This window comes from Paralichthys olivaceus, chromosome 11 (genome assembly GCF_024713975.1).
Source record: "Paralichthys olivaceus isolate ysfri-2021 chromosome 11, ASM2471397v2, whole genome shotgun sequence".
Lineage (NCBI taxonomy): Eukaryota > Metazoa > Chordata > Actinopteri > Pleuronectiformes > Paralichthyidae > Paralichthys > Paralichthys olivaceus.
The window spans coordinates 14,936,922-14,952,309 of NC_091103.1; the positions used below are offsets into that span (position 1 = coordinate 14,936,922).

Consider the following 15,388-nt stretch of genomic DNA (forward strand, 5'->3'; position numbering starts at 1 on the left):
GTGAATGCTGGCTGCTTTCATTTTGCTGGTGGTGCACCTCCACTGGAATCTGACTTGGCTGTTGATTGCGTTTTATTCAGCTTTTGGGAGATGACACAAGAAGATGGCCTCTAGTGGACGAATCAGGATGTCCACACTGCGAGTTACCTCGGAGTCAAGTGCAGGACAGAGTACACACACACACACACACACACACACACACACACACACACACACACACACACACACACGGTAAGACAAGGTAATCAATGCTACAATGAGATGAAGAGATGAATAATGAGGGAATGATGAGGGACCCAAGCACAGAGTAAATGAAGCTCCATTTTATTTCTCTGAAAGACAAACAATGTGTAAAGATGTTTTGGTCAATATGTTCAACAACGACTGTCGGTGAACAAAAGGCTGTATAACAGCCTTGACAGCGTCTCACCTTGGAGAGAATTCTTGCACTCTTGAAAACCTTTTCTTTGAGCACACAACAACAACAACAACAAGCCTTTTGCAATGAATCGCCAGCAAATCAATAGGAACGCTCTCACTCAAAAATGTGCACCGGCCTCACTGTGTATCAGGTCGTTTCCGCTGATGGTCTGTTCTGTCTTTCAGTCGCTATCTTGATCCAGTGCTCATTAGTGGCTGTTATGGGGCAATTGTGTACATGCTCACTGTTAACCTTGGAAAAAATCCACTGCGGAGAGAAAGCAGTTTTATGACAAAGGGATGTCATTTTGGCAGTAGGAATGGGATGAATAGATTCAACAATAATAGTGAATGCAGTTATAGACCCGCAGTATTCTAAACATGTCTCAACATCTCAGGTGCCATGTTTTGATTTCCTGAAACTGGACACAAAACTTGTGAAACTCTAAAATAAAAGATATGAATTTTATGTGGGTGTCATGCTAAAGAAAAAGAAACCATGTATTTATGGGAAATGGGCTGATAAGAAAAGTTACTCTTCAAGTATATGGAATCTGAGCTGTACTGTGACTCAGTAAACTGTAATTCCTAAATCCTCACAAAATAACATTAACCACGGGGAAATTGGTATTGCTATGGTGCTACGACTGGGTAAGCTCGAGGAGTGAAGTAGATGTTCACACACCTCTGCAGGCACTCAATGCTCATCTTGGGCTCCATAAATCCAACAGCAGCAGTGGTGGGTAGAGATGCACTTAATTTATGGACCTGGAGCACCAGAGGGAGACGGAGAAGCATGCGTACGATGGAATAAACTCAACACAGCAGTGGTATACAGGTGGTGGTGAGTGTTTATATATATATGTGTGTTTGGTGTGGATAAGCAGTCACTAGTTGGTGACGTACTGAAAACGTAATCTCTAATGCTGCAGGGGAGAGATTGGGAGACAGGCACTCAGAGAGAGAGAGAGAGAGGGAGAGTGAGAGAGGAAGAGAGAGAGAGAGGGAGAGAGAGAGACAGTCTGAATAAAACCGTTGATCAGATTCAGGTTGTGTTTTGTGGCGTTCACTCATTATCCTGAGGAAAGAGAAATAAACTCTAAAAATCACAGTGATAGATGGACCACGGACGAGAGGATGCGAATACAGCACATAAGTGATTTGTTAAACTCATTAGCCTCCGTTAAGACTTCCCGCCCACACAAATTCTCAGCTGTTCAATGGATTCACATGTGTGCAGATGTTGATTCGGTTCTGGGAGAGAAACCAGAGATGTACTGTACGCATCACTTCCCCCCGGGTTCACCCAACTATTGTCATGTTTACTCAGCTATGAACTGCTACGTCCTGGTACTGCTTCTCTGCATGTGTGCATGTCACAACAAAACAGGTGTGCCGTCTGAATATTCCTCCCCCCTGAATAATAAAACTTGGGGGGAAAAACAAAGTGCACTCAGGAGCTATTTAGCATGACAGATCAGAACGGCTCAGAAGGCCAAATACGTCAAGAGTGAGGACAAGACAAACCCAGAGCCCCACAGAATAAAGGTTGTTTTAAGAAATGCATTTATAATGGAATAAAAATGTCAACATAAGAAAATAAAGCAGATAAAATATGGCAGGCGAGCGCTGCTGCCTCTCCCAGTGAAGGTCGCCCAGTGTATCCGAGAGACTTGTTTTAATTCTTACTCTTCTGCTCTTCATGCCTTCAAGGTAATTGGCAATCTCAATGTGACTACGCTTGATTTAGCAGCGCTGTAAATGTTTTCAGTGTTTAAGGAGTTAGCATCAGGTGCAGGGGAGCCTTGTTGCTTGCATGAGTTTCTTACGGACATTCAGGAAATTGATAGAAACATCTTCTATAAAACTGGTAATTAAATGTGGCTCTTTTTATCTTGGCCGATTTGCTTGGCAATTTTTCTTCAGCAAGTTATTATAAAAAAGAAATATAGAAAGTTTACATAACTGTAAATAATAATGCCCATATGAACATTATAGGCATGTAGAGCTGTGTCTCTCTGTTAACGTAATAAAAAAAACACTTTGGACCATTACTGGGGAACCCTGTTGATCACACTGAGTAAACAAACCTTCTGCAGCTCATTACTGGAGGATTAGATGCACTGGTGTGTTTAGCTCTTCAGCAGATGATAATGTAAAGCCTATGCTAGTCCCTCTTGTTTCTATGGTGAATCAAAAGTTTCAGAACCTGGCGTGTCCTTGTGGGATTTCAGACCTGAGTCGAAAAGTCATTTGAAGTCCTGAAACACTTTTCAGCAACTTGAAAATGGGAGTAAAAGACCCCCTCAAATAGAAATTCCACTATTTTGTGATTCCAATCACTCAACATGTTCAGAGCCATCCATCCATTATGTGTAACACTTGCAGGGGGGCTGGAGCCAATCCCATGCTGACATTGGGCATAAGGCGACAATGATACCCACTGTACCACTGTTTCATCTGAGTTCAGAATGATCAGTTGTGACAGTACAAATGTATCATAGTATTGTAGTTCAGGCCTGTCAGTGGTTGATCTACCACAGTATCACATGATCGCCAGCTTCTGAAACTACACACCGGTCCTGAAAAACAGAAACAGAAGCATTTTGGGTGAAATGATGTCACTGTGCTTATGAAATTGTATACAATGTATGTGTGTGTATATCATTTATAGATTTGTATGTATGTATATACATACATACAAATCTATAAATGACTGATAAATGATTCAGATTGATTCAAAATGTTATTTCTATAAAAACATTTAAACATGGTCACTGATCAGCGGGGGTGGTCACCTCCTCTAAACAACCCCCCCTACGCACAATGATACTTTAAAAGAGCATATGGACAGAATTTCTAACTGTGACAACCTGCGTGACGGAGATAGAAAGTGAACGTTGAGAGAAACTGCAGCATTTCCTTGGAGCCATGTGGAGTTGGTGGCCTATTTCTGAGGGACGTTGATTGACAGAACCTGATGGGCAGATTTAAAATGATGGACACATCAGAGATAAGCAAGAAGCAGCAGTGACAGGTGCACGGCCGCTGATTCCCACTGTGCAACAGTCAGATGATCATAGAGTAACACCTTCAAACTATCGTCAGTTCAGTGGGAAAATATCAAGGAATATGTCACAGTTGAAGCAGAAGGTAACGGCATCGCAAGGAAACACTCGCTGGCAGCTTGTTCTCATTTTTCACATTTAGAGGAAAATAAAAGGAATAAAAGACAGCTATTCTTTCAATACTTACATACAACCAAATGGGGTGAATACATTACAAACAGGGATTTAAAACTAGAATCATTGAATCATTTCAGTTAAAATACTGTAATCACCACTGATAAACATTTGATTAAATGATTATTCAGACTTTCTCTTTATCAGTCTTGATTTTAAAAAATCACTCTCTAAAGACCTAATTAAAAAAATTCTATGTTTGGATTTTGCAAGAATAAAACTATGAAAATGCCAAACAGCATCTGGTCTGATCTGAACTGAAATACTCCTGGAAGCAGTGTGTAAAACATCACGTTCTATAAAAGTTTAACTGCCTTGACATTTAACAACTTAAGTCAATTGCTGATATAAAAAAAACTTTTTCTTTTGCTTCATGTTTTTTGGTTGGTGTGTGATGTTTGCGTGGTTTCATTTATACGCAGGCTTTTCCTCATGAAACCTGAACCATTGTTGAATATGTGAGATGAGAGAAGTACTTCTAATCTCTGGCAGAGTGTGTATATGGTGCAGAAGAGTGTGTGTATATTTTCTAATGAGAGATCATAAAGAGGACAGGTGGCGAGACAGAAAATGTGTTGAAGATGCAGGACAGATGGAGAGGAAGGTGATGTGAGGACAGAAAGAAGGAGATGAATGTGTGTCGCCATCATTTCAGCAGGTTTTCATTCTTTCAGCTGCTCAGCGACCACATAATCATTCACTGAGCACCTGCAAACACCCCTGGACATGCATCGCTGTCTTTCAGAGATACCAACAATTAAAACTTTTTTAATAGAATATCACTACTATGAAAGAAGTCTGTGGTTCGTTTTGACTCTGTTCGCTTTAGGTTCAGTTGAGTTGTCGTCTTCTCAAGGCTGTGGTGCTTTTCTTCAGCCACAAGATAATACTTCTTGTTTTTGGCACTTTCAAAATAAAAGGATTTGAAGGATGACCTTGCATTAGTCTGTTTATCTTCGCAGCTCTTCCGAGGCAATATACGTTCATACAGCAAATTGTCTGATATAAAAAGGGAACTTGTTTGAAGTTTTTTTTTTCAAAGAACAATAGAATAACAATATTCAATACTGATAATCCAACAGAGGAAAGAAATAATTTAAAAATGAAAAAAAGAAACAGCACAATGATAAATGACTGAAAATACTGCATAGTACAAAAGCCCTGTGGCTGTTTTTGCCCATCCTGTTTCATACGGTTCAGAGGGCCGACAGGGACAGACCACAATGAGACAGACTCATCAGTTTTTCCTATGACCAAGGAGATTCCAAAAGCTGACTGCTGGCGGTTGCCTCTAGGGCAAAAAAAAGTCCAGGGAATCGTCCTGCCCTTTAACACCGAGCTCCAAATGGCTGTATGAAAATACTACTTGATCTTTGATCCCTGGAAAGAAGAGAGGTCTCTGCCTGGAGAGTCAGTCCTGTTGGAATCACCGGGTGTTATTCAGGTTCACTGCTATTTGTGGTCTTGTCCCACTCTATGCTCTCCTCACTGTGTGTGGGAGATGGGAGGGCCCCTGTGGCCCCTGCAGGACGCATCCTCAGTCCCTGGAAGCGTCGGCACTCTGGGCAAATGCGTATGTGGCTGCACCCCCTCGCAACAAGGGCAGCCTCCTGCGTCAGTCTGTGGGAGAGAGGTTCAGGCAGTCCGGTGCCCCCGCACAGCTTACCATTACTGAGGCCCACGGCAGCGGCTCGCGCCCGGCGCTCGTCCAGGGGTAAGGGCCGTGGCCTCAGCATTGAAGATGCTCGCCGGCGCCTCACCTGAAGGCTGTCGCGACACAGGACGATGCCCTGGAGCTCCCGAGCCATCTCCTCACACATTGTCTGCTGCAAGCACACACACAGGGAGAAGAAGAGAGGATAGAGGGGGATAAGAGAGGGAGAGAAAGGGAGAGAGGCCAGAAACCTCACTGACTGACTGACTTGATCAGAGAAGACTGATGTACGTCACAGACACATAACATACAAAGACACACACAAACACACACACACACACATTTATGGTTATCTTTATTATCTCTGAGTAGAGAAGGACAACAGAGGGATGGCTAATGTAGATAAAACAAACAGCAGTAAATATAAGAACACATGCAGAGCATATTGAATTTTAAACTTACTTTTCAGACACACACAGACACAAAACACACATTTTATCTCACACCTTATTGTGAGCAGGCGTGTGTTAATTTTTGAGTGATCCTGAGTGGTCAGAGTGGGATGTGTGGGGGACAACACCTCTGCAGTAGAGAACAGTGTGCTGGTTGCTTTAACTCATATCGCAAAAGTGGTATCTACCAAGTTTATGCTGAATCCTGCCTGGCGAAGATGGCAAAATCTTTATGGATGGTCACCAACACAGGTGAGATTTCTACTGGTGCTGCTGATGGTCAGTGTGACTGTGACAGATGGTCAGTTTGTTTGTGTAGCAAGGAGCGCTCTCCTCCTGTTCATTTGATACCATTCATTATAAACTGAAGATCCCGTAATTTAGTCAGCAGCACTAACTATCGTGCCAGTACACACAAATTCTTTATCTGCATGGACAGCTTCTTTCCTGTAGAGGTTGCAAATTGTCTACTGTACACATGTATATAAGTGGAGAGCAAGGCATCAATCTTTGCTGCCCAAGAAGAAGAAATAATAGGAGTTGTTTCTTGACTTTTACGTTCTAAAATTTTATCAAATTAAAATCACAGTATGGAGTCCATTTGAAAGAGATAATAAGTGTCTTTTGAAGGAATCACACCAGACACAATTATAACACAGCATGCACATCTTCCTCTGATATATTGTTTCATCATTTTGTTAATTGTGTTTCTGCCTCAGGAAAATCATGGAATAGCTCCTTCAATCACAGAATTGATCAGTTTCTGAAAGTTTAAACTGACCTTTGTCTGGATGAGAATTTTCTAAAAAAAAGTAGCAATTATGTGACAATACTGGAACCACTTTCTATTCCTTACTCCTGATGAAGCTATCAGATTTACAGTATATTTAGTATATATGATTATGCATCATTTATACTGTTCACTTAGGATAATCACATTCTGTCACTTTTCACATTGAAACATACTTCAACTTTTTCTCAGTAATGTAAATAAGTTCATATTTACAAACTCCTCTAGGTTGCATCTTGGCGGTTCATCATTAATGCAAAGTTCAGGTTGGTGGAAACAAGTCGTCCATCACTGTCAATCATTTAGCCCATGATGGATTGAATGACTTCTGGTCTCTGACAGTTGGATTTTGAGAGACGTGCACATAATTGCAGGCAGCTTTTAAATACATTTAACTGGACTGAGGCTAAAATATAACAAACAATTATATCTATTAGCAAACGCTCATTAGCAGCACCCTGCAGGCAACTACTGTACTCACCATAATCAGATCTAATTACATTCAGTATTCTATATTATGTGCAATATTCCTTGTAATTTACATGTGTAAATCTTCTACAGTTAGAAATAGAAAAGAATCCACCATACTGTGTGAGTGCATGTACTCTGTGGAGCCCAGAGGAAGAAGGAAACACCTGCTACACTTCCTGTCAAAGCTGTGCACTGTTTGAAAATCCAGCAGCTCGGTGAGAGGGGGGTGGGGGTGGTTACCAGGCAGGGGAGAGGGAGACGAAGCAGAAGCAGGTTAGATAGCCCTCTCTCACCTCATTTCCTGGTGTCTGCCTTAACATCCAGACAAACTCCAGCACTGCCATGAAGATGGCCACCAGCAGGCCACACACCAGCACCACGAAGATGCCGCCGATGTTCTCCATTCCCAGACCTAGAGGGACAAAAGGTCGAGTGTCAGGCATGTGAGAGAGATGGTGGGAAGAGGGAATTATAGAAGAAGGGAAAATTAAAACAGACACACTATTGTTCAAAACATGGTCTGAGTGGAGCTTAAAAACAAAATGAGGGTTAATCAGAGACGGACCTTTGGCACGGTGGTCCTCCTCCTTTGGACACTTGCCACCATCCCACCACTTCCTCTTGAGGATCTCCAAACGATTGTCCTCCTGCAGTTTGAGAATGGCCAGGTCAAACTCATCACGGTACACTGACCCTGGAGGGAAGAGACGGGGAAAGCTCACACGTGTACACTGCAAAATATGTCCTTGTAAGAAATCTAGCATCCAACAATAAAACTGTACCTTCAGACAAAAAAAAACATTTGAATAGCCTCCCTGCGGTTGTATGCCTCTGCCAACCAGTTCAGTTTCAGTCGACATGCATTTTTTTTCCAGGGTCATATAAAGTCACTGTGACCTTTGACCACAGAAATCTAATCAGTTCATTTTGAAAACTGGACAAAATTTGAAGAAATTCCCTAAAGATACACTTGAGATGTCATGTTCCATGCTTCATGTTCAGAAGCCAAACACATGTTTTGTGAAGCCACAGTGACCTTGACCTTTGACCACCCAAATCTAACCAGCTGATCTAAGAGTATGTTGTGCCAAATGTGAAAGTTTTCCTATGAGGTTTTCTTAAGATAACATGTACACGAGGCAAACCTTTTTAGAAACTTCCTCAAAACATTCTTGAGATATTGTGTTCACAAGAAATTGATAGATTGGTAAATGGATGGAAGGACAACTTGAAAACATAATGCAGCAGGTAAGGAAGGCATAAAAATCTCCTCGCTTCAACACACAGCATTTTCACAGTTTTTTTCATCAGGTTATCCATGGCATGAAATTGTGTCGCTCCATTAGAAGACTTTGTTTCAACAAAAAATACAATTTCAAATCAACGGTTACGGCTTATGACCGTTTTGCAGTGTTGTGTCACATCACAGTATTTGGTATGGTTCATTCAATAAGAGTGGGGTTTATCTGTCCTTTAAACATCAAAGGGAGTGAAATTAATCTTGTTTACTTTGAGATATATTTTCCCCCTGTCTGCAGTTTGACTGAACCTGAGATCAAAGTGTAAGTAAACCCTGTGTTTATACCCCCAGAGCAGCGATCCAGTCATACAGCAACAGTTCCACATTCAACAGGAACAATATCTCAAATTCCCTTTCTCTCACCCTCGCTTCTCCACTGTTGGCAGCCGCTCTATTTAAGTCTTGCAGTAAGTCTCTAAGTTTCTCACTTTTTGCATCATTTTCCCTCACGATAGCAGCTAATGGTTTGGATTTGCTGAGGCTTTACTTTTCAATTTAACTCGCCGTTGTGACATTTATGGTGGATCCTCTGACTAATGCTCCTGCTCTTCTACAACATGAATTATAGAAAGCAGTTAAGCAAAAGCTTTTGTCCTCCGCTGCCTTCATTTTATACTGAACTTCCTTTACCCCCTCTACTTCTCTGTCTGTCTGATATCCATTAGGCTTCCAACCTCTGTGAGTAAAGTGTTAAGTTCTCAAGAATATCCTTCCCTGACTTTTAATTGTCTTCCCTCTGCTCCTCCACTCACCCAGCGGCATGCCAATGCCGTAGCCCTTCGTGTCCAGCAGTCCTCCAATCTGAGTCAGGTTGCAGTTCCTCTGGCGGTAATACTCGTTCATGGTGCTCTCCAGCAGGTAGGCATAGTTGGATTTGAGGACGCGAGCTATCCCCTCCTCTGTGCTCTTCACAAATACACTGGGCTGCTTTGAGTGCATGAAATTCCACATACGCTGGTAGGTCTGGTAGCGAGAGTTCTGCAGAGCCGTCATAGAAGAGATGTGAGAAACAGTCAGTCAGATGTTTATCAGACATATTTTCAGTGTTGGCAGAGTTTGGTTTTCATTTGTTTTACATTTTCTTGAATCATCTATTCAAACTCTCTTATTCTCTGAAAGCAGGTTTCCTCCCCAACCCTAACCCTAACCCTGGCTGCAACCCTAACCCTAATTGCAACCCTAACCCTAACCCTAACCCTCATTTCAGCCCTAACCCTATTCACCCTAGGGTGAATAACTCTGCGCTGCTTGCTCGAAACGGGCTGAAATTTGGTGTGGGTGCGTGGCTGTCTCCCATTTAGTATGTGTGAAATGCGCAAGTCTCTACGACGTTCAGAAAAAAAGTTATTCAAAAATATCGTGTACTTTTTGGTTGAGATTTGGTAGTTTGACCCCTTCCGGAGGTCGTAGAAGCTCGGGGATGGTAGCAATGGATCGGGCATCCCCACATTAATTCAGATGGAACCGACTTCCAAGTCTCTATGACCTTCAGAACAAAAGTTATTCAAGAATATCTTGATCTCCAATGGGGTTTCCTCCCCAACCCTAACCCTAACCCTGGCTGCAACCCTAACCCTAATTGCAACCCTAACCCTAACCCTAACCCTCATTTCAGCCCTAACCCTATTCACCCTAGGGTGAATAACTCTGCGCTGCTTGCTCGAAACGGGCTGAAATTTGGTGTGGGTGCGTGGCTGTCTCCCATTTAGTATGTGTGAAATGCCCAAGTCTCTACGATGTTCAGAAAAAAAGTTATTCAAAAATATCGTGTACTTTTTGGTTCAGATTTGGTGGTTTGACCCCTTCCGGAGGTCGTAGAAGCTCGGGGATGGTAGCAATGGATCGGGCATCCCCCCATTAGTTGAGATGGAACCGACTTCCAAGTCTCTATGACCTTCAGAACAAAAGTTATTCAAGAATATCTTGATCTCCAATGGGGTTTCCTCCCCAACCCTAACCCTAACCCTGGCTGCAACCCTAACCCTAATTGCAACCCTAACCCTAACCCTCATTTCAGCCCTAACCCTATTCACCCTAGGGTGAATAACTCTGCGCTGCTTGCTCGAAACGGGCTGAAATTTGGTGTGGGTGCGTGGCTGTCTCCCATTTAGTATGTGTGAAATGCCCAAGTCTCTACGACGTTCAGAAAAAAAAGTTATTCAAAAATATCGTGTACTTTTTGGTTGAGATTTGGTGGTTTGACCCCTTCCGGAGGTCGTAGAAGCTCGGGGATGGTAGCAATGGATCGGGCATCCCCACATTAGTTGAGATGGAACCGACTTCCAAGTCTCTATGACCTTCAGAACAAAAGTTATTCAAGAATATCTAGATCTCCAATGGGGTTTCCTCCCCAACCCTATCCCTAACCCTGGCTGCAACCCTAACCCTAATTGCAACCCTAACCCTAACCCTAACCCTAACCCTCATTTCAGCCCTAACCCTATTCACCCTAGGGTGAATAACTCTGCGTTGCTTGCTCGAAACGGGCTGAAATTTGGTGTGGGTGCGTGGCTGTCTCCTATTTAGTATGTGTGAAATGCCCAAGTCTCTACGACGTTCAGAAAAAAAGTTATTCAAAAATATCGTGTACTTTTTGGTTGAGATTTGGTAGTTTGACCCCTTCCGGAGGTCGTAGAAGCTCGGCGATGGTAGCAATGGATCGGGCATCCCCACATTAGTTCGATGGAACCGACTTCCAAGTCTCTATGACCTTCAGAACAAAAGTTATTCAAGAATATCTTGATCTCCAATGGGGTTTCCTCCCCAACCCTAACCCTAACCCTGGCTGCAACCCTAACCCTAATTGCAACCCTAACCCTAACCCTCATTTCAGCCCTAACCCTATTCACCCTAGGGTGAATAACGCTGCGCTGCTTGCTCAAAATGGGCTGAAATTTGGTGTGGGTGCATGGCTGTCTCCCATTTAGTATGTGTGAAATGCCCAAGTCTCTACGACGTTCAGAAAAAAAGTTATTCAAAAATATTGTGTACTTTTTGGTTGAGATTTGGTGGTTTGACCCCTTCCGGAGGTCGTAGAAGCTCGGGGGTGGTAGCAATGGATCGGGCATCCCCACATTAGTTGAGATGGAACCGACTTCCAAGTCTCTATGACCTTCAGAACAAAAGTTATTCAAGAATATCTTGATCTCCAATGGGGTTTCCTCCCCAACCCTATCCCTAACCCTGGCTGCAACCCTAACCCTAATTGCAACCCTAACCCTAACCCTAACCCTCATTTCAGCCCTAACCCTATTCACCCTAGGGTGAATAACTCTGCGCTGCTTGCTCGAAACGGGCTGAAATTTGGTGTGGGTGCGTGGCTGTCTCCCATTTAGTATGTGTGAAATGCCCAAGTCTCTACGACGTTCAGAAAAAAAGTTATTCAAAAATATCGTGTACTTTTTGGTTGAGATTTGGTGGTTTGACCCCTTCCGGAGGTCGTAGAAGCTCGGGGATGGTAGCAATGGATCGGGCATCCCCACATTAGTTGAGATGGAACCGACTTCCAAGTCTCTATGACCTTCAGAACAAAAGTTATTCAAGAATATCTTGATCTCCAATGGGGTTTCCTCCCCAACCCTATCCCTAACCCTGGCTGCAACCCTAACCCTAATTGCAACCCTAACCCTAACCCTAACCCTCATTTCAGCCCTAACCCTATTCACCCTAGGGTGAATAACTCTGCGCTGCTTGCTCGAAACGGGCTGAAATTTGGTGTGGGTGCGTGGCTGTCTCCCATTTAGTATGTGTGAAATGCCCAAGTCTCTACGACGTTCAGAAAAAAAGTTATTCAAAAATATCGTGTACTTTTTGGTTGAGATTTGGTGGTTTGACCCCTTCCGGAGGTCGTAGAAGCTCGGGGATGGTAGCAATGGATCGGGCATCCCCACATTAGTTGAGATGGAACCGACTTCCAAGTCTCTATGACCTTCAGAACAAAAGTTATTCAAGAATATCTTGATCTCCAATGGGGTTTCCTCCCCAACCCTATCCCTAACCCTGGCTGCAACCCTAACCCTAATTGCAACCCTAACCCTAACCCTAACCCTCATTTCAGCCCTAACCCTATTCACCCTAGGGTGAATAACTCTGCGCTGCTTGCTCGAAACGGGCTGAAATTTGGTGTGGGTGCGTGGCTGTCTCCCATTTAGTATGTGTGAAATGCCCAAGTCTCTACGACGTTCAGAAAAAAAGTTATTCAAAAATATCGTGTACTTTTTGGTTGAGATTTGGTGGTTTGACCCCTTCCGGAGGTCGTAGAAGCTCGGGGATGGTAGCAATGGATCGGGCATCCCCACATTAGTTGAGATGGAACCGACTTCCAAGTCTCTATGACCTTCAGAACAAAAGTTATTCAAGAATATCTTGATCTCCAATGGGGTTTCCTCCCCAACCCTATCCCTAACCCTGGCTGCAACCCTAACCCTAATTGCAACCCTAACCCTAACCCTAACCCTCATTTCAGCCCTAACCCTATTCACCCTAGGGTGAATAACTCTGCGCTGCTTGCTCGAAACGGGCTGAAATTTGGTGTGGGTGCGTGGCTGTGTCCCATTTAGTATGTGTGAAATGCCCAAGTCTCTACGACGTTCAGAAAAAAAGTTATTCAAAAATATCGTGTACTTTTTGGTTGAGATTTGGTGGTTTGACCCCTTCCGGAGGTCGTAGAAGCTCGGGGATGGTAGCAATGGATCGGGCATCCCCACATTAGTTGAGATGGAACCGACTTCCAAGTCTCTATGACCTTCAGAACAAAAGTTATTCAAGAATATCTTGATCTCCAATGGGGTTTCCTCCCCAACCCTATCCCTAACCCTGGCTGCAACCCTAACCCTAATTGCAACCCTAACCCTAACCCTAACCCTCATTTCAGCCCTAACCCTATTCACCCTAGGGTGAATAACTCTGCGCTGCTTGCTCGAAACGGGCTGAAATTTGGTGTGGGTGCGTGGCTGTCTCCCATTTAGTATGTGTGAAATGCCCAAGTCTCTACGATGTTCAGAAAAAAAGTTATTCAAAAATATCGTGTACTTTTTGGTTCAGATTTGGTGGTTTGACCCCTTCCGGAGGTCGTAGAAGCTCGGGGATGGTAGCAATGGATCGGGCATCCCCCCATTAGTTGAGATGGAACCGACTTCCAAGTCTCTATGACCTTCAGAACAAAAGTTATTCAAGAATATCTTGATCTCCAATGGGGTTTCCTCCCCAACCCTAACCCTAACCCTGGCTGCAACCCTAACCCTAATTGCAACCCTAACCCTAACCCTCATTTCAGCCCTAACCCTATTCACCCTAGGGTGAATAACGCTGCGCTGCTTGCTCAAAATGGGCTGAAATTTGGTGTGGGTGCATGGCTGTCTCCCATTTAGTATGTGTGAAATGCCCAAGTCTCTACGACGTTCAGAAAAAAAGTTATTCAAAAATATTGTGTACTTTTTGGTTGAGATTTGGTGGTTTGACCCCTTCCGGAGGTCGTAGAAGCTCGGGGGTGGTAGCAATGGATCGGGCATCCCCACATTAGTTGAGATGGAACCGACTTCCAAGTCTCTATGACCTTCAGAACAAAAGTTATTCAAGAATATCTTGATCTCCAATGGGGTTTCCTCCCCAACCCTATCCCTAACCCTGGCTGCAACCCTAACCCTAATTGCAACCCTAACCCTAACCCTAACCCTCATTTCAGCCCTAACCCTATTCACCCTAGGGTGAATAACTCTGCGCTGCTTGCTCGAAACGGGCTGAAATTTGGTGTGGGTGCGTGGCTGTCTCCCATTTAGTATGTGTGAAATGCCCAAGTCTCTACGACGTTCAGAAAAAAAAGTTATTCAAAAATATCGTGTACTTTTTGGTTGAGATTTGGTGGTTTGACCCCTTCCGGAGGTCGTAGAAGCTCGGGGATGGTAGCAATGGATCGGGCATCCCCACATTAGTTGAGATGGAACCGACTTCCAAGTCTCTATGACCTTCAGAACAAAAGTTATTCAAGAATATCTAGATCTCCAATGGGGTTTCCTCCCCAACCCTATCCCTAACCCTGGCTGCAACCCTAACCCTAATTGCAACCCTAACCCTAACCCTAACCCTAACCCTCATTTCAGCCCTAACCCTATTCACCCTAGGGTGAATAACTCTGCGTTGCTTGCTCGAAACGGGCTGAAATTTGGTGTGGGTGCGTGGCTGTCTCCTATTTAGTATGTGTGAAATGCCCAAGTCTCTACGACGTTCAGAAAAAAAGTTATTCAAAAATATCGTGTACTTTTTGGTTGAGATTTGGTAGTTTGACCCCTTCCGGAGGTCGTAGAAGCTCGGCGATGGTAGCAATGGATCGGGCATCCCCACATTAGTTCGATGGAACCGACTTCCAAGTCTCTATGACCTTCAGAACAAAAGTTATTCAAGAATATCTTGATCTCCAATGGGGTTTCCTCCCCAACCCTAACCCTAACCCTGGCTGCAACCCTAACCCTAATTGCAACCCTAACCCTAACCCTCATTTCAGCCCTAACCCTATTCACCCTAGGGTGAATAACGCTGCGCTGCTTGCTCAAAATGGGCTGAAATTTGGTGTGGGTGCATGGCTGTCTCCCATTTAGTATGTGTGAAATGCCCAAGTCTCTACGACGTTCAGAAAAAAAGTTATTCAAAAATATTGTGTACTTTTTGGTTGAGATTTGGTGGTTTGACCCCTTCCGGAGGTCGTAGAAGCTCGGGGGTGGTAGCAATGGATCGGGCATCCCCACATTAGTTGAGATGGAACCGACTTCCAAGTCTCTATGACCTTCAGAACAAAAGTTATTCAAGAATATCTTGATCTCCAATGGGGTTTCCTCCCCAACCCTATCCCTAACCCTGGCTGCAACCCTAACCCTAATTGCAACCCTAACCCTAACCCTAACCCTCATTTCAGCCCTAACCCTATTCACCCTAGGGTGAATAACTCTGCGCTGCTTGCTCGAAACGGGCTGAAATTTGGTGTGGGTGCGTGGCTGTCTCCCATTTAGTATGTGTGAAATGCCCAAGTCTCTACGACGTTCAGAAAAAAAGTTATTCAAAAATATC

General features: G+C 43.8%; 1 protein-coding gene and 1 long non-coding RNA gene across 5 annotated transcripts in view; one reads left to right on the plus strand and one right to left on the minus strand.

The window, feature by feature from the left end:
- Window positions 1-308: 308 nt before the first annotated feature.
- grik4 (glutamate receptor, ionotropic, kainate 4) overlaps window positions 309-15,388 on the minus strand; it is a 300,819-nt gene continuing 285,739 nt past the window's right edge. The window contains exons 18-21 of one of the 3 annotated variants that reach the window (XM_069534505.1): window positions 9,082-9,307; window positions 7,595-7,723; window positions 7,323-7,441; window positions 309-5,485 (exon numbers count right to left, since the gene is read on the minus strand). In XM_069534505.1, coding sequence (XP_069390606.1) covers window positions 5,099-5,485; window positions 7,323-7,441; window positions 7,595-7,723; window positions 9,082-9,307 — 861 coding nt within the window. In that variant the 3' untranslated portion in view covers window positions 309-5,098. Of the gene's footprint in view, window positions 5,599-7,322; window positions 7,442-7,594; window positions 7,724-9,081; window positions 9,308-15,388 lie in introns of all 3 variants that reach the window. The other 2 variants (XM_020087982.2, XM_069534506.1) reach the window with 2 other exon arrangements.
- Window positions 8,495-15,388, plus strand: part of LOC138412036 (uncharacterized) — a 31,535-nt gene continuing 24,641 nt past the window's right edge. For both annotated transcript variants that reach the window (XR_011244555.1, XR_011244554.1), the window contains exons 1-2: window positions 8,495-8,736; window positions 9,086-9,187. This is a non-coding gene — a long non-coding RNA (uncharacterized lncRNA). The remainder of the gene's footprint in view (window positions 8,737-9,085; window positions 9,188-15,388) is intronic.